General features: G+C 38.7%; 2 protein-coding genes across 4 annotated transcripts in view; both read right to left on the bottom strand.

The window, feature by feature from the left end:
* Positions 1 to 1,699: 1,699 nt before the first annotated feature.
* On the bottom strand, positions 1,700 to 12,794 carry MTRF1L (mitochondrial translation release factor 1 like). The gene is made up of 7 exons (XM_070417445.1): positions 12,481 to 12,794; positions 9,989 to 10,068; positions 8,943 to 9,126; positions 8,101 to 8,264; positions 5,385 to 5,502; positions 2,602 to 2,738; positions 1,700 to 1,954 (listed from the first exon to the last, which is right to left on the bottom strand). The coding sequence occupies exons 1-7, from the start codon at positions 12,740 to 12,742 to the stop codon at positions 1,754 to 1,756; spliced, it is 1,146 nt and encodes a 381-aa protein (XP_070273546.1). The 5' UTR covers positions 12,743 to 12,794; the 3' UTR covers positions 1,700 to 1,753.
* A 1,782-nt stretch (positions 12,795 to 14,576) lies between these two features.
* The window catches only part of RGS17 (regulator of G protein signaling 17), an 86,838-nt gene continuing 79,504 nt past the window's right edge, over positions 14,577 to 21,910 (bottom strand). For all 3 annotated transcript variants that reach the window (XM_070417443.1, XM_070417441.1, XM_070417442.1), the window contains one exon: positions 14,577 to 21,269. In XM_070417443.1, coding sequence (XP_070273544.1) covers positions 21,081 to 21,269 — 189 coding nt within the window. In that variant the 3' untranslated portion in view covers positions 14,577 to 21,080. The remainder of the gene's footprint in view (positions 21,270 to 21,910) is intronic.

Raw genomic sequence — 21,910 nt, 5'->3', positions numbered from 1 at the left:
TGTTTTGTTTTTTAATTTAAAGTGGGAGAGTTTATTAGTGAAGCGTTTATTAGGGCGGCAGAGTGAAGGCGGAGCAGTTGGGCATCCCTTAAATTCTGCACTTTTAGTCATGGGTCTCCCATTACACGCCTGGCCCTGGTGCGAGGGCGGGAGGTGCAGGGTGGAAAAGAAGTTCAAGTTCTGGCCTTCCGGGAGCTGACATAATCAGCATCGGTCAGGACTGTGAGTTTTTAGGTGCAAAATGAGGTGAAGAGGGAACTGCCTTTGTTCTTCCAGCAAATTCTTATTGTCTGCCACTTCTGAGACTTTCGGGATTGAGTGAAAATAATTGGGACATGGCACCTGTCCCCATGCTTACTATCCGGGCCTGTCCCCTAATAGACACGAAATGCTCAGTAGATAATCTTTGAGTAAGAGCATCATGGGATACAAGGGGGAGGAGATAGCATATATAAAATACAGCTATAACGGAATGTCGGGTAGTTGAAAACGTCTAGTTGTAGAACTCCTTATAGAACGGTGGGGTTACTTGTAGGACAGGGTTTCTCAGCCTCAGCACTGCTGACAGTTTGGGCCAGATGCTTCTGTTGCAGGCCGCCCTGCGCATTGTAGGGTATTCGGCAGCATTCCTTAGCCTGTGCTCCCCTGTGTAGCTAACTGTCTCCAAACATCGCCAGATGTTCCTTATGAGGTAAGATCGCCTGTTGGTAAGAACCACTAGTGTAGGGGGTGTCTGGAGAGAATGGAAAGGAAGGAAGCCTTCCATGGCATAAGAAACAAAATCAGGGAAAGCTAAGTCAGGTGCATTTATTTGTAAAAAAAATATGCAATTTGATATGACGTAAGGGGGTGGTGTGTAAAATGGGCTAATTTGAAATGATGCTGGATACAGATATGGACGTCTGCACACTTAATCAGCTCTGTTTGGGAGGCAGTGGGAACCTACCAGCTCTGACCCAGGGAAATTTTGTCATCAAATGAGCTGGAGCCACACCCTCTCCCACTGGCCTGCCTTGACCCCTTGGGGAAGGGAAGCCCCTTCCAAGGGTGTCCTATCCTTGGACAACCTCAGTCCTAGTGTATGAGTTCTCCCCAATAGCTGATCCCATTATCGGCTAAAACATTTTATCACAATTACCCCGATTAAAAGTAATGGTATGGCCTGGCCAGTGAGGTTCGGTTGGTTGAGCACCATCCCATGCACCAGGAGGTTGCAGATTCGATGCCCAGTCAGGGCACATGGCCCGGTTGCCTGCTCAACCCCCAGTAAGGGGTGTGCAGAGGCAGCCAATGGATATTTCTCTCCCATTGATGTTTCTATCTCTCTTTCCCTCTCCTTTCCTCTCTAAAATCAGTAAAAACACTCAAAAAAAATTTAATGGTATGGTTTGTTTTCTGACTAGACCTTAACTAATACAGTATTTACTGTCATATTTCTACTATGTGTTTGAAGTGTTTTATAATAAACCAATTTTTGATCATTCATTAAATATTTTACATAAAACAATGACTTTCCTTTGTCTATTTCTTTTAAGGGGTCCAAAATACATAGCCAGAGCCATGATTATATTGTATGTGTATTTTTACTAACACATTTTGAGAGAAGATTTATTTACATAAACTCTTAAAAATATGCATATTGCTTCTGTTAACTCATGTTTTTCAAGACAATATTGGTGATTATTTACACACAATCTGATTTGCTGTAGTAGAATTTTTCATTAGTTGTAAAAGTCTTTAATAACAAATCAATTTAAAGTTTTTTGGAAATAATTTCTACTAACGATTCATAATCCGCATAGTCTTTCAATGACTGTACAAGTTCATCCAGTAGGTACTCTCCTTGCATAAACGTTTCAAGATCATGAAGTGACGTGTTTATTCTGTGATCTGTGACACGATTCTGTGGAAAATTGTATGTCCTTATTTTCTCTGACCTTCCTTTACTTCCAATCTATACATATATAAAAAAAAGATACGAGATATAGTTAAATTCATGGCAACTAAACCTACAAATTTCACATACCTGGAAATTAAGCTCTTGCTATTTTATAATCTGAAACATAATGTAAGAACCAAGTTTTAACCTGACTCCTCATATAACATGGGAACATAGAGAAAAAATAACAGGGGCTTTACAGGCAGACAAATTAGTATCTGAATCCTGTGCCACTTCAGTGTTCTAGGACTGAAGGCAATTTATTTCAACTTTAGCTTCCCCATCTGTAAAATACAGATAATACCTACTACACAGTGATGATGTGTACATAAAGGGTGGCACAGTGATATTCAAATGGTAACTATATATAATCTCTGTGAATTAATTTAGTTATCTTCAATGATGACAAAGTGATGTATTTCCCATTAAACCAGTATGAGTAAAATGTCTCTGTAGTTAAATAATAGGAAGAAAGTTCAGTTCGCTTTCCATCTTCCATAATTTTTAGAATGGAGACGCCATATATCCATCTGTTTTTAGTTAAGTGATTAAAAGTCTGAGAAAAACACCCTTGAATATAGAAAATAGAGCTTAGGTATAAGATTACTATAAAGACAGAATTAAATGTTTATCCTTTAAAAGTATTTTCATTTCAGTTTTACCTGAATCTTTCTAGCATTGTATCTTTTACTTGTTTCTTCTTCAAGCTGCATGCTGTATAGTTTTGCACGTAACTTTTTCATAGCCATCTCTTTATTTTTCAGTTGAGATCTCTCTTGTTGGCATTCAGAAACAACACCTGAATCGAAGAGTTTTAATTAAAAAAAAATTATCTTCATTTTATTATTAAGGAATACTTTTCCTTCTCATCCTTTTTCATCTTCCTTTATGAGGAGACAAATAGGATTCTAATATAAAAGGAAGACTTAAACAACTTATAGTTATCAGAAAACTCAAAATTTAAGTGTGAACTAGAGCACAAAGTATTTCCACTTTGAAGGCATACATACTACACAATACAAATTAAGACCCTGAGACATGCATCTCACCACTCCAACTGCTCTGAAGCTGGCAATGGAGGGACCTATGAAGAACGGACCTTTACCTTTTGCCTAGCAGGAGTTGGGACATCTACTGCTAATATATAGAACTATTCTATTCTTTTGGGAAGAAAGTCACAGAGGGGACCTTTATAAGTTGGGACCCATTGTCTGGGAAAAGGATGCAGGGACGTTTTTTCTAAAGGCTGCTGCAGTAACGTCCTGTGGTGAATGTCTGATTTTTACCAGGTATTTGTGTTATTGTCTTTAAGTATCTAATAACTACAATATGAATTGTTCTGATAATTTCGCCCTCCCTGAAAGTAATGGACATACTACCAGCTGCTGGCTGGTTAGTTTCTGATTTGTGAAGTAACTACTTATTCATATATTCCTGCAAACAGCGCAGGGGAGGGGAGAAGGCTTGTTTCTTAGGACGAATGACCATTTTTATGCTCCAGAAACATCACATGATCCAAACCAAGAGACCTTCTCACAGCCGTGGCACCGGATTGCAACGAAGATCTCCATCTGTGTAGAGCCATGCTGAATATACTGCTTTAACCATTTTTGTTACGCTAGTAGTGGGGCTCCCTTAATGTAGAAGTGACCTGGCTGGCTTGGTAAAAGCCCTGAATGCCACTTCTAGACTTACAGATGGGATAAATCAAGAGCTGAGCCAGATCAGGGAGGCAGTTCCAGAGAATCGGGCAGCAATAGATTATCTGCTCTTGTGGCATAAATGTTAGGGGCAAAAATAGCACATTGGGGACTAGCTATGTTTATGGGAAATATTAATCATGTTCTGTTAACCATGACTGCCTTATTCTAATTAAAGAAAGGATATTCTAGCCTGGCTGTTGCCAAAACAATGGCGTCCCACCCCAGCCTGCAGAGCCTACTTCCCCGTGTAATCTTGGTCCCACCCTATCTAAGCAGCTGGTTTGGAGAGGTTGCAGAGCAGATTTTTGTGGATGACCTGCTGCTCCCCCATGCTGCCAGCAGTATTGGAATAAATGCTCAAATATGATTAAAAAATTTATAATTTAATATGGATTATTTTTTCATACCCTCAACGAGGTATCAATTTTAAAAAATCTCATCACAGAAACAAATATATTAAAAAGTTAATCCCATTACCAGAGATCACTATTCATGTTTTTAATATTTCCATCCTTTTTTTCTATTCTAGTTTATATACTATGTATTACGTAAGACATCGTCTTAAGGTTTAACATGAGAAGTTCCTCATATTTAAGAAAAGAAAAATACATCAAACTATCCTTCCCATCAACCACTACTAGTCAATGGGATTTACACCTGTTTGAGATAGGTCACTGTAAGAGTCTTGTATTCTTTCTAGATAACTCAGGTTTGCTCTTCATCTGCTCTTTGTCACAAGTGAGTCACTACAGTTCTACCTAACAGATACTGCAGGCCCAATAAGTATTTATATAGCTCCACTGCTTAACTATCTAGACTCAGAACCCCTGGTGGTCTGTGGATGAACTTAATTGAAAGAAGACCCTGAAATTATATGGAAAACTTTGCATATATGTATGTTTCCAGGTAGGGGATCCAAGCTTTCATTTCCTCAAAAGAATCCATGTCCTTCTCCCTTCAAAAACTAAAAACTAGTGATTTAGAGCATCCTATATAATAAAAGTGTAATATGCAAATCGACCGAACGGTGGAACAACTGGTCGCTATGACATGCACTGACCACCAGGGGGCAGATGCTCAATGCAGGAGCTGCCCCCTGGTGGTCAGTGCACTCCCACAGGGAGAGCATTGCTCAGCCAGAAGCCGGGCTCACTGCTGGCGAGCCCAGCGGCAGTGGTGGGAGCCTCTTCGCCTTTGAGGCAGTGTTAAGGAGCAGCGAGCTGGGCTCATGGCTGGCGAGCGCAGCAGTGGTGTCAGGAGCCTCTGCCACCTCTGCTGCAGGCAGGCGGTAAGGAACAGGGGTCCTGGACTGCGAGAGCCCCAGACTGCGAGAGGGCACAGGCTAGGCTAAAGGACCCCCGCCCCCCCAGTGCACTAGTCCCGTGCACCGAGCCTCTAGTTTTCTTATAAAGAAGAATCCATGATAATGACTATATTGTGGGGATTTTTAAAATAGTGATATCTACTCAATATAAATCTGAGAAGGCTACCTGGAAGGGCTATCCACACCTTCTCGTCATTGTCACTAATATGGAAATTCCTTGGGTTCAGATCCATCCCTCATCTTCCTGGCTTTGCAACTACTCTGCAGAGTTTCAGCCAAGGAGTCTAAATAAATCAAATATTTAATAACAATCCTTAGTACAGATTCCTCTGGTAATTAAGGATCTATTTCAGTGAAAAATTAAGTCATTCAGAATTTGATTTCTTTCTTCAATGTTTTGTGTTGAAGAAATACATACCCGTTGGAAGATGAACTATCCGGACAGCACTGTCGGTGGTATTTACATGCTGCCCCCCAGCTCCACTGGCTCGCTTAGTATCAATTCTCAAGTCTTTAGGATTAATCACTAGATTAATCTGTACATAAGAGAGAAATTTGGGATTAAAAGTATTACATATATGAACTCTTCAAAAGAATGAAATAGCCATAAATATAAATATGTATAGAACTTACGAAATTTAGAAGGTTTAATTTTAATAGAAGGTAGTTAGAAGGATACCATTTTTTAAATTTTTCATTTTGGAAGAGTAGCAGATCAAAATACTATAAAAACAAACCCTAATCCTCAGAAACTGGACTTCTCTATAAATTATCCTCTTCTTATCACATGAACAGCAGAACTTATGTTATTATTAGAAATGTAAGTATTCGAGCTGAGATGAGATTTTGCCGAATATTTCTGAGTTCAAGAAGACTTTGGCAGAGGGAAAAAACAATGCTAACTTAGGAACTATGGGAAAGGCTTATTTTGTTTAATTTTAATTAAAGGAGGACTTAAGTATTTTTGGAGGCAGAGGAGAGGCAAAGGGAAATTGCCAAGCCAAGATTCAATTCATAAAGACACTGGGATCTGATGTCAGGCTAATGCTCTGTCCTGGGAATCACCACCAGAAGCACTAAAGAAACTGTTTCATGAATAACCGTGGACCACTCTGTGACATGTCTACAACCCTACCAGTAAGAATCCTACCATCCATAGGCCCTCCCTTTTTCCCTACAAGTTGCTAGAAGAATTAGATACATGGACCTCAGTTTCCACCTGTTCCGGAAAACTCTTCCATCCCCAAGATGCTTGAGCCAAAGTGATTATGATTAGTATCTACGTATGGCTCCTGTTACACAGTCAAATAGCACTCCCGCCCACCCCCCACCCCCAAATTAATACAGAGAAACCCTTAATTAAACTTCCTTCTCAAATCATACCTACTTCATTTTGAAAGACAAGTCAAATATTTATTTTCAGCAGAAGGAATGTAAGTGAAACAACATCCTCACTAAGTTATTTTATAAATATTTGTAGAGGGCCGCCTGGGAGGCACCTAGGCATTTTCTTATTATTGTCAGCTGAACTCAGAGCATAGGCAGCCACGCCCTGGGAACATGCTTCCCCAATAAGGCTGGACATGTTAATCAGGCAGGGGCGGAACTAGATATGTAAATCTAGGCCTTAAAAATAAACCTGCTGTGTGGCTCACCCTGCTTTGCCGCCTCTCCATCAGAGAGGATGGCGCCCACCTGGCCCCAGCTTAAACTCTATTTCTGCGTCTTGGTCTTTCTTTAATTTCTTAATCCCCAGCTCCTCCGCTCAAGAACCTGTCGTTTTCCCGTGCGGGTCTCGGGAAACAGAAACAGCCCACCACAAATATTATATAAACAAATTTCTTTGTGAGAAGTGTTATGCCCAGATTTCAGGATCCCCAAGAAACCACATCAGGGAGCCACCAGTCCGATGCAAAAGCATAAGAGTCTTTATTCGAGCTAGCTCGGCTCCCCCACCTTGCCGACGCAGCGACAGGAAGCAGAGAGAGATAACTCTGTGTGGAGACGGGTTATATAGGGGGAGTTGGAGGAAGGGGAGGAGAAAGGACTGTGCTCTGCCGATTGGCCAGGCACAAGTCTGTGTCTTGTTCCTGGGTGTGGCTAGCAGAGGCTTAGACTTCCGGGAAGGAGCTCCTTGCCAAGCACGTGGCCAAGGTAAGATGGAGCACTTACCCTGGGGCAAGGTGGAGGGCCTAGCCCTTACCCTGGGGCAAGGTGGAGGGCCTAGCCCTCACCCTTTCAAGAAGAAAGTATACTCATTGTGAACACTTAAGAATATGTTTCCATTTTAATGTGACTGGGTTATGAAGTAGTAATTGTCAAATTGTCACCTTATTAAAACAGGATTCTTGCTATTGATACTCTGAGAACCAATCAACACAAAGCAAAAATCATTAGTCTTAAACCCTAATTAAATTAGGTTAATACTATTTCTCCTGCAGAGATGGTCTCAATATAACTACTTTAAACTTCACAGTAGAGAAAAATTAATAGACAGTGCACAAATTGATGACTTATACATCCTTAATTCTTCCCATCTATAATAATAAAAGTGTACTATGCTAATTAGACCCAAAGACCTTCTGGACGAAGCCGGGGCTTCAAGGGAAGCCCAGGTGCCTGCTGGCAGCTGGAGGGAAGCTGGTGCCGGCAGCCGGGGGAAGGAAGGCTTACTCTTGCATGAATTTCATGCATTGGGCCTCTAGTCCTATCCTATATAATAAAAGGCTAATATGCACATCGACAGAAAGGCAGAATGACTGGTCACTATGATGCGCATTGACCACCAGGAGGCAGACATTCAATGCAGGAGCTGCCCCCTGATCATCAGTGCGCTCCCACAGGGGGAGCACCGCTCAGCCAGAAGCCCTGAGCCGGGCTCACGGCTGGCGAGCGACGGGAGCGCTAAAGATGTCCAACTAACGGCTTAGGCCCACTCCCCATGCACTGGGCCTCCAGGCTGTTATAAAATCACACTTATTGGACTGAGATACCACATTCTCAAAAATAACTCAAAATATGTGAAAAGGCCAAATACAACAATGAGATGCACAATCCAGTCAAGTGAGTGTTCCTCTGGGACGAAGCACTGTGCTAGGCCCACGATTCCAAGGAGGGGCACTGTGATGCCTCACCTCAGTGGGTAGGGGTAATATTGCCACAGTCATGGTGCTGGTGTGAATGCGGCCTTGCTTCTCCGTCTTTGGCACTCTCTGAACTCTGTGCACACCTCCTTCGAACTTCATGTGCTTATAGGCCTCGGAACCCCCAATGCTGGCAGATGCATGTCGAAGCCCACCTTCAAAGTATTGGGAAAACACAATTCCTTTTTTATTCTTATCATTTATTAACATTTGACCATCACTTCTACCATCTTGAGACATTTTAAAAAGCTACAAAACAACCTATAGATGGTAAAATATACTGAAAAACTTGAACAAGTCTATGATAGTGTTTTAATATGTAATATATTTATTGCTGATTATTAAACCTAAAGCATTTATGGCAGCCGTGGGCAAACTATGGCTCGTGGGCCGGATCTAGCCCGTTTGAAATGAATAAAACTAAAAAAAAAAAAAAAGACCGTACCCTTTTATGTAATGATGTTTACTTTGAATTTATATTAGTTCACACAAACACTCCATCCATGCTTTTGTTCCGGCCCTCCGGTCCAGTTTAAGAACCCATTGTGGCCCTCGAGTCAAAAAGTTTGCCCACCCCTGATTTATGGTGTTAACTGACTCAACATGTCTAAAATACCACTTTTAAAAGACAGTCATTCAGTGGTTAGTATTGACTAACATTTTTTAGGCCCTTGGTATATTTGCATTCAAACTTATTTAGGTAAATGATGAGCATAAGACTACTTAAGCATCCTCACAAATAAATTTGAAAGCCTAGTCTTTCCAACCCTTTTCTTAGGACACACGTAGATAATTCTACACTTTTCCCCAAACAAATTAAACAGTTCACTGACCTATTTCACTTGGAAAATATTCCAGGGTTTCAAAATGCCATCTTTTAAAAGCAGCATATTGCTGATACATATCAAACATCTCTGAAGTAAACAACATTGCCTCCTGACCCCCAACTCCTGCAGTTACCTCCAGGATCAAATCATTTTCATCTGTTTCTTCTGAGGGAACCAGAAGTAAGATAATCTGTAAATAAAAAAATATCACCCCTTCTATAATAAATCATTACTCAAAACTTGAGAAAGAGGCAAATGGTTAGAAGCAGGATTTTAAATATTTAATTTACTTAAAGTTTCTCTAAGCAAACTTAATACTGCTGATTACTTCCAACCATCTTGCCAATTAGAACCGTAAAAGCATAATCTCTAAAAAATATTAATATTACCACCTATGTTATAAATGTTATAAGGTTCAGCTAGCACTTACAGGTGTTTTTTTTTTTTTTTTTTTTTTGGTGTTCATGTATACTTTACATCAGTTCTCTATTCAGTGAATGATTAAGTACCTGCTGTGAGTAGGACACTATTGTGTGAAGAAAGCAAAAGAATCTATCCTTTTGAAATGTGCAGCCTAGCATGATAGGAAAAAAAATTGCATTTTTAAAAAAATCTTTAAGTGGAAAAGAAACTTGCAATTTTGGAAGTGAAAAGGCCCTTCAAAGACCTGGTCCAATTCCCTCATTTTACATGTAAAGGAAAATGAGGTTAACAAAGGTTAAATGATTTGTTAAATCTTCTACTCATAGTCTATCTCACCCTCATCTTTTAAATAAACAAAAGAGAGGATACAGAATAACAATATTACCTTGCCTTTCTGGCAAATCCTATTCATGTAACATTCATCCTTGTGCCAGAGCTTTATAAATCCTTTTAGTATGCTAAAAATAGGACCACAGGGAGTACCTTTTTCCGGCTTTAAAAAAAAACCAGTTTATATTTCTAAATACTAACAAACTAATTAAGTCCTAAGTTGTTTTTATTAACATCTAATAAAGGTCTTTAGAAATAATAGCACTAATGCTACTTTATTCTTTGTATAAATACTATACCTGATGCTTCAATTGAGCGATTTCTTTTTGACAAGAAGCTATTTCATTCTCTGCAAGTTTCCTTAGGTCTTCATTTTCATCTAAGAGATAAAGGCAATAGTAGGTTAAGTTTTCCTTAATTAGTGCTAAATTGCCAACAGAATTTAAGGAAATAATTTTGTTACTGTAGCTGAAGGGAAAAATAAAATGTCTTGTCCTTTTAATGACTGCCATTAATTAAAAATAGCATTTTATGCATTCGTTTTCATAAACATGTAGCTTTAAAAAATATTTTGCTGATGATAAAAGAAAGCATAAATAAAAGGTAATCTATATAAAGAAGCTTTTGAACTTCGTTATAATTCTACCTCCATGCAATATTCATATTAACAAATATTCTTTTAGTTTCTCTTAAATCACTTAATTTGGACTCTGCTTAACTCTGACCTTGACTGTTGCATGAGCCTTCACACTGCTGTCCATGTCACCTTCACCCTCATTCCAGGCTGACTTCTAAGCCACCACAAATCCAGCTTCCTAAGCCACAAATCTATTTTAAACATTCACTCCCCAATCTAAAAACTTCTGCTGGCTCCCTTCTGCCAACAGGATAAAATCAACCTTTTTACATTAGTATTTGATGGTCCCCTTTGTGGACGAAAGGGGCCACATGCTGACCTGACAAGCTCAGGAGAGGCCTGCATGGAGGTTTTGCAAACTCGGAGACCTAAAGTAACCACAAAGGATGGTCTGAAATTAAACTTTAGCTAAAAGCAGTTATGGTGGGCAGTTATGTCCTGGGCCAGTATCTTCACTGACAAGGTCAACCTTTACCTTAACTGAGCCTATCTGTCTTTTTGCATCTATGATAACAGACCCTTGAAATGTCTGGGTAACTTGTGACTTCCCTGTATCTGGAGCCCCTGGGGCACAACCAGGTGTGCTGGGTCCCAGGACAGAGACCACAAATTCCTTCATTATCATGTTAATTATCCTGCACCCACCTAAGTATGTGTCCATCATTGTACTTTTTATCCGATCCCAGGGGTTTCCCTGCTTTGCTTATCCCTCCTCCTTAATCTATCACCAATGAATTTCATGTAACCCACCTATGTTCCTCCTTTTGATTGAAATGTATAAATACCAATGTAACCCCGCCATTCTCCGGAGCACTATCTCAATTCGTTGAGGTTCTGCTTCCCAGCATATGTGGACAGTTTGGCTCAAATAATCTCACAAAAATTCTTTACAGGTTTCAATGGTTTTTTACATTAACACCTTACAACCTGCCAGTTCCCACAATCTCGCTTCTCCCTTGGTTTAAGGAAGAGTACGGTGACTAAAAGCATGAGATCCGGAGTCATTCCAATCCCAACTCCATTCCTGAAAAGCTTATTTTACCTCTATGCTTCAGGTTCCCCTTCTCTGTCATGAGGCTAACAGGACCTACTGTATAGTTTGTTATATGAACTGGATGAGTTAATACCTCAAGAAAGCTAAGCAAAGCCTGGAGTATGTATGGTAAAGGATCCATAAAGGTTATACTACATTATATCCTCTAAGGGTGGGCCTTTATTCTTTTTATTTTAAATTGATCTTCATTGTGAAAGTATTACAGATGTCCCCGTTTTCCTCCATGAACCCCCTCCACCTCACACTCCCCACGCCTCCCCCCAGGCCTTTACCACACCATTGTCTGTGTCCATGGAGTATGCATACAGGCCTTCCCAAGAAGTTCTCCTTGCTCTACTTAGGTCTATTCAGATATCTGTCCTCACTTTTTAAAAAAATATATATATTTTATTGATTTTTTACAGAGAGGAAGGGAGAGGGATAGAGAGTTAGAAACATCTGAGAGAGAAGCATCGATCAGCTGCCTCCTGTACACCTCCTACTGGGGATGTGCCCGACACCAAGGCACATGCCCTTGACCAGAATGGAACCTGGGACCCTTCAGTCCACAGGCCGATGCTCTATCCACTGAGCCAAACCGGTTAGGGCTGTCCTCACTTTTTAGCTGTATTATAATTAATTCTCTTTCCCCAAATAACACCGTGACCCCCGCCTCCCCCCAGAGCCCTGCTACCCAATGGATTGCCCATGAACCAGTCAGTAGCCTGGCATCCCTGAGAGCTTCTAGAAAGACAGAAACTTAAGCTCCACCCAGATCTGAATGCATGCTAGTCACTTGCGAAACTTGTTAAAAACACACATTTCTCAGATTCGGAGTCCTATGTCTCCCCTGACACCACTGCAGGTGGTCCTTTTACCGCACTTTGGGAAACGCTGCGGGGGGCTGTGTCAATGGCACACAAGGGCTCAAAGAGGAGGGGTTAGGCTCCAAACGCACTTCACGACGCCTTGGCCTCTGATCCAAACCAAAAAGGGCTGCAACTAAGTGAAGAGCTTCACACTCGGGGACAGTGCAGATACCCGGCCAGCGGCTCAGTGGGAAATGCCGACGGAGCGTCAGGAGCATGTTTTGCATCCCGATTCCTCGGCCCGGCCCTTACCGTGCAGCAAGGGCTCGGTCTCCCGCAGCTCCCGCTCCTTCTCGCTCAGCAGTTTGGCCACGGCCAGCAGCTCAGGCCCCCTGGGGGCCTGCAACTGGGACTGAGACTCCGCCTGGCGCTCCAGGAAGGTGCGCAAGGGCCCGCCGCGGGCGAACAGCTCCTCCACCGGCAGGCCCCCGCAGCTCCGGTGCCGGCGGGCCGGGGCCACGGCCGGGCGCGCCCAGAGACCCCGCACAGCACCCCACAGGAGGCGCGACCGCATCGCTGAGCCGACACGGCCCCGGCGGACCCAAACCGGAAGTCCTCTCCCTCCCGAGTCTCGCGACAGCGCGCGGGGTTTGGCAATAGGGGCGCGAGCAGACCGAGCCCGGTCCAGGACACCCGCCGGGTTTAAAGGGCCTCCCGGAACTTCCGGCCAAATCTTTAAATGTCGCAATATTCCCAGAGGCCGGAAGTTGAGGGGGCGGAGCGGAAGTTGGCGGGGGTGGATCCGGGAGACCTCGGGCTCCTCCTCTGAGCGCTGGGTTGTAAACGCCTCCTTGAACTTGGCTGGCGCGGCGGGTGAGCAGGTCAGCGAGGGGGAAAGTCGTAGGTCGCCACTCGGTCTTCTGACGTCGAGGGTTTGCTTCCCAAGCCTCGGGCGAGGGTTTTCTGGCAGCGCATGGGGCGCAGTCTCATGTTCGCACCGAGGCTGAGGTCACCGCGAAGGAAGCGCCCGGGCCAGCCTGGCCTTGCGTTTCAAAGATCGAATTGTTTGGAAATAGGGCGAGAGCTGACCTTTTTTTTGGTTTTTTTTTTGTCCGTCGGTGGATGAGGCTCATACTAATTAGGATATGGCAAGAGTGCTGGAAGGCAACCAAGGAGCGATTTCGCAAAATCTTCTTTCCGGTCCCTTATCTGCCTTGGAACTTGCTCCCGGAGGCCTTCCTTCCTCGCCTGTCTCCTGCGGCCCGTTCACACTTACTCCTTAGCTGCTTTGTAAGGAGGTTGTGATGCCGGTTCCAGTCAACCATAGGGAACAGCCTCCGGAGGCTGACCCCGTGGCCTCTGCCCCAACCTCCCCCCAAAACTCTAGACAGCGGGTTGGGGCGGGGAATGCTGAATGGACCTTTGCACAGCCCACCGGAGGAGTGCCTCTGAGGGGGAAATACCTGGCTTGCAAGGGCCTAACACTCCATCCGGGAACTCCCACGATCTCATTCTTACAAAACGAGCTCGCATTGCCTCTATGCCAGCGGTTCTCAACCTGTGGGTCGCGACCCCTTTGGGGGTCGAATGACCCTTTCACAAGGGTCGCCTAAGACCATCGGGAAACACATATATAATTACATATTGTTTTGCGATTAATCACTGTGCTTTAATTATGTTCAATTTAAAACAATGAAAATACATCCTGCATATCAGATATTTACATTACGATTCATAACAGCAGCAAAATTACAGTTATGAAGTAGCAACGAAAATAATTTTATGGTTGGGGGGTCACCACAACATGAGGAACTGTATTAAAGGGTCGCGGCATTAGGAAGATTGAGAACCACTGCTCTATGCATTCCTTAGCTCCACATACAAATGCAAAGTGAGTGGAAGAATGAGATGCATCTCCAAGTACAAGGCAAAAAATATGTTTTGCTACTTCAAAGCTCCAACTAATCACCTTAATTATTTATCTCAGTTTGAATGTGCATTCCAGCCACACTATAAAATTGTTTTCCTTTAAAGTAGTGGTTGAAAGCCATCTTAATTCTGGTCCGATGCACAACAGGACTGATCAAATTGTTTATCTCTCTATTAGGAACAGTTATTTCCCAAGTCAAAACTTTGAGTTCTTTTTTTTTTAACCACAGAAATGGTGGGAGTCATTTGAACTCAACATGATAAATCTCTCAGCTAAATTCTCAAAACAAGTCATTTCGAGAATATACTTTTATTTGTAAAAGGTGCAAAAATAACCTTATGGAACAATGTAAAGAATCTAGTCAGAAATTATTTTCCCACGGATGTGTAAGCAATTTAAGTAATATAAATAGGTGTATGTTTTACTCCTATGTTAAACCAATGAGGAAACAGTAACTTGTTAAGGATATATTGGTGGATTCTTTATTGATTCAAAACATTTTTAAAGTCAGTGTAATGCATGTGCATTTTACAGTAATATCCATAGGTTCACACAATATGGTCAAATGAAAACAGCTGTAATTTGATTTACTTTGAAAACTCAAATATACATAGTTTGAGACTTCTAAGTTTTCTTACATTATTGTCATGCTCAAATTCTATTACATTTGAAAATGCTAGCATTTTCAGTGTCTATTGTACATAGGTAAAATGATAAAATAGACTCAAGAAAGAGGAAACAAAACCCAAAACTTAAATGGGAGGAAAAATAATCTAGATTATCTATTCAGTTTGTAGGTACCTACAGTTATTCTGGCTTTACAAAATAACCACGCATGGTATCTCTTAAATTGTATTCATGCATTCACAATTTCTTTATGGCCAACTAATATTGGTGGGCTCCAAAATAAGGATATAGATTGCTAAGTACAATGAACATGGTAGTAAAAAAAATGACATATGTTCAATATGATAAATTTTACAGAACCAATCACATTTAAATTATTTTTTATATTTAGCAAATATACTAAAATCATATACAAGAAACTGTGTTTATGACAAATAGGTTAAAGCAAGGGAAAAAATCAAGTCTTTTACATTATTTCAATATTCAGTGTTTATTGTTCATTGGAGGGCAGTATAGAAAAACTCAGCAAAATAATTATCAGTTTAAAGTACCTACTATGACAATTAGTAAGACTAACATCTTTACTACCAAAGAGATGTAGAGGATTAAGGTAATTATACTATTTTTAAGGAAAAAAAAATCACTTTCCCCTCCATTAAATAAGTATTCAAGCTAACACTGTTTAGGAATTTTTCCATTTCACTTTTCAGTTCATTGTATTTTCTTCATAGTACTTGTTAGCAGTCATTTAATGGAACCTAACAGCACTGCTGAGGAATCTGCTCATAACTTTTTTTAGCTCAATATAAATGACCAATAAATTTACATGCAATAATACCTCTTAAAAATCTATTACTTTACAGTAGAGAAACCTGACAAACACTACCTCAGCCAGATGATCAAAGTCAACATCACCAGTGATAAGTCATGACGGTGGTATGCACCTTTGATACCATGTGATATAAATGCCACTTTACTTCTGGGGTCTTCCTTCCCCAAATGGTAACACCTATCTAATCATGGGGGAGACATTAGACAAATTCCAATTGAGGAACATTTTTCAAAATGCTAGACCAGTGCTCCTTAAACCTGTCAAAGTCATCTAAAGCAAGAAAAGTTTGAGAAACTGTCACAGCTAAGAGGAGCCTAAGGACACACGATGACTAATGTAATGTGGTATCTTGAATGGGATCCTGAAACAGAAAAAGGTAAAAACTAAGGGAATCTGAAGTGTAGACTTAATGCACGGGTATTGGTTCTTTATGTGACAGATACCTCATGGGTGTGCTGTACATGGAACCCCTCTGTACTATCTTTGCAGTTTTTCTGTAAACTTGAAATTATTCAAAAATAAAATGTTAATGCTAAATTTTATGAGCATACAAATACATTTATTCTTTTATTTTCCTAGTAAAATTAATTTTAAAATCATACTACTCTAATATTAAAAAATGCTTTCTGCCAAAGCCGGTTTGGCTCAGTGGATAGAGCGTCGGTCTGGGGACTGAGGGGTCCCAGGTTCGATTCCGGTCGGGGGCATGTACCTGGGTTGCGGGCACATCCCCAGTGGGAGATGTGCAGGAAGCGGCTGATCGATGTTTCTCTCTCATCGATGTTTCTAACTCTCTATCTCTCTCCCTTCCTCTCTGTAAAAAATCAATAATAAAATATATATTAAAAAAAAATGCTTTCTATTCCATGTTGATATCAATGTTTTCTAATGGCCAATCTCTTAACAATTTTACTTCTAGCCCTCCACCCACATATATATGTGGCAAATTATTTGATATTTGTATTCTCCCCATTCTTGTAAATGATTTCTTTTTTAAACTATGATTTAAACCTATATTATACACACACATCTAACCATATATATCTCCATGTGTGTGATTTTTTTTCTTAATTGTAGATTCAGAGTGATGTTAGTGAACTGAAAACAGTGATTTTGAATCACATTATTGAACAAAACATAACATTCATATAGTCCTCCATCTGAAAATAATCTTGGTTGTATTTTTTGGATGAATAACTAAATAATACTTTTAAAGTATGGTTTGAAAAAAATATGGAAATGCATTAAAATGGCATTTAGTGTATACATTCTTGAAAAATGAGAATTTTTATTGAGCTGGAAACTTTGTTAAAATAACACTTTATCCATGTTTATTTCATTTCTTTCTTATGACCATCTTAGAGAGAATATTCTGCATTTGAAATGAGGAAACATGCTCAGGATACATGGTTTGCCCAGTCACAGGACAGAAATCAAATTTGTAATTAAAGCTTCATATTTGTAAATAAAACTCGACAACCTGTTGTGTGTTGCAAGGATAATATTAAGAATGTTTCAGGGAACATCTAAAACAAGTTTTTGGTATCAGTTTTATTGATAAATATTTTCAGTTGTAGCAAGTGAGGAATAGCTAAAATTTTTACAGATTTAATATTATTTTCTCAGGAGAACTAACATTGTGTATTGGTCAGAAATTTATAACGAACTGAAAAGAGCACATAAATAGAAGCCTTTGCAAAAGTACACTTTGAAAATTAACCATTATAACTATCAACATAAATACAACAGGCCGGAAGATTTTCTGGAAATAGCTTGACCACCTTTCACAATAATTTGCCAATGTATGCAGTGCAGAATTTTCAAAATTCATGTTTCATAGGGTACTATTTAAAGGCATTTTAGATCTAGGAAATTTAGGTGGCATTCACAAGGTTCTTATTTTATTTTCTGATTGTACATTTTTTCCTCGATGCATCTGATATATTGTATTTTTTGCAAATGTAATTTGTCACAATTACAACGACTTATTTTTTTCAGCATAAGTTAAAAGTGTATAGGAAAATAGATAAATTAAAAATTAAGAATCAGATATTATTTTAAATCAGATTAAAATGGTGAAAATGTATTTTTGCCCCTAATAAATAAACATTATCTACCTATTTCTATAGTCCTTTTGCAAAACTGAATTATCAGGTAAAAATAGGATAAACATTTCATTCTGTAAATAAGAATCTAGGCAACGTTAAAGGGTACTTACTATTAAACACCCCATGCACCATGACCAAATATCAGAACTGGTCATCCTATGTACAGATTTTAAGATTAAAAAAAAAGACCACATTATGGTCTTGATTTTTGCACTGAATAACATTGACATCAAAATTGTGTTTTGCTATAGTTGTTCATATGCCAGTGCACCTACTGCGCTTACAGCTGCCTTGTAACACTGTTGGGGTATCTATATTACCTTTGGGTAACATAATAATTATCTATAGTAAGGAAGAAGTGTCACCCATCTATTACTAGTGTGATCTATATGCAAGATCCACCTCTGGCTCTCCAGTTTATTCCTATATATTTATATATAATCTATAGCCTCTACTTTTCTTTCCATCATAGGCACTATAGAAAAAGCATTAACCTCTTTCTGTGCGCATTAGCAGATTCTAACAGTATACAAAGAGATCTTGGCAATCTGAAACACCTGTACCTTCTAAAGTGCTCATTTTTCCTCAGGGAGGAATTCACTCACTGGGAAAGTCTAATTCTACCAAAACAAATATTGTGCTCTTGGAATGGTAGCATAGACACCATTTGAGGGCATTTGTTTGTTTGTTTGTTTGTTTGTTTATTATAGCTCTGTAATTAAAGCAAATTTGTAGAATTTCAAATATACAGACATACCCTTAGATAGAAACTTTAAACATTTTGAAATTAAATGAGTAAACCTCCCCTCCCTCCAAAGTAGGAATTTAGCACAGAAATGCTACATAGCATGGTTAGAGACATCTGATGTGTAAAATCTACTCTAGAATCATTCTCAAAACAACCTCCTCATCAGGTTTCAAAAGGATATACTAACTTCAAGATCTGTATTCTCAAATGCCCAAGTTACAGATCAGGACTCTTTATAAGGGCCCTTATCTTTTACATTTGGTAAAATATTAAAAGTATTGTCAAACAGACAATTCATCTAAGAACCCAAAGTATCTTATAAAGATAACTTACGACTAGCAGGTCACCATCATATATAGTAACAACAAGAATATAAAGTGTACATTTAAAAGATTGATGCATGCAGTATATCATAATATAGTACATATTTTCTAGTCATGTGCACCAATTTATTGTGCTTCAAACACAGCAACAAGTATGATATTACAACATATATGTGTATACATCATAGTAGCATAATAAACTCAATTCTAACCAAAAAATTAAATAATTCAGGAACAATAGAACTTCACAATAGAAGCGATGATTCTTTTAGGTTTTTCTTCACTCTTTAGGAAAAAAATACGACTTTTTGTAAACATCTTTATCATTTTTCAACATATTACTGAAAACTATTATTCAAATAGTAAATATCTAATAGACATGGATAAAGTATGTCTAAACACACTAACACTTTCAGACAAAAACAGGCATTTGTTAAAAGAAATTATCATTATAAATATTTTCTATCTTGTATTTTAAGTACATTTTCATAAATAATGTGTTTAAAAGTGCTGAATATGGTAGGATAGTCAGCAACGCCAGTGTAAACAGAACATTTTTGTTTTCTACTCTTCAAACATTTTTTAAAATCCCATTTTGTTAAACACTGCAACAGTTAAAATATTTGCATAGGGAATAGATAATAGCCCTTTTAAACGTATCTCCTGAATCCTATATAAATTAGAAAATTAAATTCACTTAAAAAAACAATTCTTAACATGTTTTAAGTTTATGGAAAAAGAAACTTACAATGCCAACCTTTCAAGTAAAATAAAATTTAAAAAAAAACCCAAACTTATTTTTTTAATGTTTAATAAATTAAAAAATGAGAGGTAGTTAAAAATGACAATGAAAACCTATAATTTTAATATCATCCTTAATATAAGGCCAGTATTTTCATTGGATATAAATATTTTTAAAACTTTCATTTTAGGTTACTCAATATTATATTTAATAAGTGTAAGATTAAAAAAATAGCCTCCAGGGTATATTAATATTCAAATGTAACGTCTTGATATAAATATGACTCTGACTTTTTTGTGTTGGTGCACAATAGGATACTGTTTTCTTGAATGTCAAAAAGTGCATGCCAATGTCAGGCAAGTATTTTGTCTTAAAGATTTAGTGAGACTTTAAAAAATAATATGGCAGCTAGGAGATTTGAGCACTGTACTGCCTTTCAATTATGGATGAGAATTAATAGTTTGGTTTCAACCTTTTTAAAATAAGTAATTCTTAAGATACTATGTGAAAACAGTTAAGGTCTGAAATAGAGAATTATCTTCTTTATAACCCTTATAAAACTTGTGTTGGTTAAAAACTTAGCTTTTCACTGGATTTCACTTTCAAGGAAAATATGCCACAGGGACAGCTGTTTTTCATCAACATTTTTTATGATGCTACATGTAGGCATTCCTTTATTAGATCCTTTCCTTATATTTCAAAACTAAGTTATCAAGCTTATCATTTTTTCTTGCTAAAGTACATACATTACACAACTGTTTGAGAACTGGAGAGCCAGCCTTTAATAAATTAATTACAGTATTGGACATGTGATATATACATAGATTCATTTTCTTCTGTTACAATTAAAAACAATATCATTCTTTGATTTGTCATTGAGATAGAAGATCTTCAAATTATTTTGTGCTTTTTTTTCTCTTTTCATCTTATTATTTTTTACACAATAAATGCTTCTGTAATAAAAATGCCACAGTTTTGGCAGTGAACAACCAGAGGAATCCCCCACTGGGATTTCCCAACAAACAGAGATAAATAGCTCTTTTTTCATGTACAGATATATTGGCTTCAAAATGAGTGTACTGAACACAGTATATAGCATGTTGAATACTATTGTTTACAATTTAAAAATTGGCTTTGTCTGTCTTAGATTATATTTAAAAACGCAAACTACAGCCAACTTTTTGGCAATTATTTCTGTAAGACCATATTGCACAAAAGTCCTTAAATACAGATATAAGTTATGCCATTGGATTAAATATTACAACAACTACATGGCAAATGAAGCAGTTTGACTTTGCACATGCAGTCTCTGGAAATACACTAGGAGACTGTTCATAGGACTACAAATACAGTTTGCTTGCAAGTAGAATGAGTGTTGAGTAAAACAAACTTAATTTGGCAATTCATTGTTTTATGTGGTATTTTCTCCAAAGTTAACCATGGATAACCTTGATAAAAATGGAGACAAAGACCATATGGTTTTATTTTCACAGTAGCCTGAGGAATGCTAAACTGTAGTTCTCCAGGAACTCCGTGTCTGATGTTATATGACAACTTTTATTTCCCATCCCAGCCCTCCAAAATGATTTCTTTAAGTGAAAATTAAGATTCAGAAGTAGAACTGGCAGTACTTTCAACAAATGACTTATATATTTGAGAGTTCAAAAACCTTGGAAAAGAATCTCTGTGCATTAAGGTATATATCTGAAGTTGGGCATCTTCATACATGTGAGGATTGGGATCCAACAGATTTCTATTGATCACCTCTCTAACTCGAGAGTCAAGACTGACCTAAAAAGAAATAAGAGCAATACATTAAATCATATTTTTTTTTTCAAATTTTCTCAATGAAATAACTAGAGGTTCATGACACTTGAGAGAAATTCCAAAGAGTGAATCCAGCTACCTAAATCTTAAGGTTATCTTTTTCAAGGCTATATAACCTCGCATACTGTTCTCCATCAAAAATTGAACTAAAAAACAAAAAGCAAACAAACAAAAAAACAAAACACTGTTTTTTGACAATTTCTATTTATTGTTGGGGTAGCAGAGAATTCCCTCCTACTAGTATGTGACAGCTGGGGCAACCCTCTTTATGGAACAAGGTAGATATCTTGCAGAGCAGAGTCCTCTGGAAAATATTGACATGTGTACCCAACGCTGATAGTTTCATATCCCAACAAGTTCTACTTTGTCAAGAGAAGGAAACCAGGAATGTGGAAGTTCCTAACAGAGCAGAACCACAGCAGAGATTCTCTATGTCTTAGGTCTACTTGGCAAGGCCTAGGAAACTATAATACAGTCCTTCCATCGGAATACAAGCAAAGATCTCTGCACTACAGACTAAGCAGAGGCAGCTGCTGATTTCACAGCCACTCATGGTCTCCTTGACAAACCCAAAATTGGAAGTAACCTCGGGTTCTTTTAAAATT

This window comes from Myotis yumanensis, unplaced genomic scaffold (assembly GCF_028538775.1).
Source record: "Myotis yumanensis isolate MYYU_CA2020_CCGP unplaced genomic scaffold, mMyoYum1.0.hap1 SCAF_6, whole genome shotgun sequence".
Lineage (NCBI taxonomy): Eukaryota > Metazoa > Chordata > Mammalia > Chiroptera > Vespertilionidae > Myotis > Myotis yumanensis.
The sequence above is the reverse complement of the archived record's forward strand: the minus strand, read 5'-3'. Positions and strand labels throughout refer to the sequence as shown.

What these genes read in the sequence shown, in the direction of transcription:
- MTRF1L (XM_070417445.1), bottom strand. Translation starts at nt 12,742, where the DNA reads ATGCGGTCGCGCCTCCTGTGGGGTGCTGTGCGGGGTCTCTGGGCGCGC. An exon ending in TATTACCCCTACCCACTGAG is followed by an intron (nt 5,503 to 8,100) that starts GTGAGGCATCAC and finishes TCTTATGTACAG; the next exon opens with ATTAATCTAGTGATTAATCC. An exon ending in GATAGTTCATCTTCCAACGG is followed by an intron (nt 2,739 to 5,384) that starts GTATGTATTTCT and finishes TCTTCGATTCAG; the next exon opens with GTGTTGTTTCTGAATGCCAA.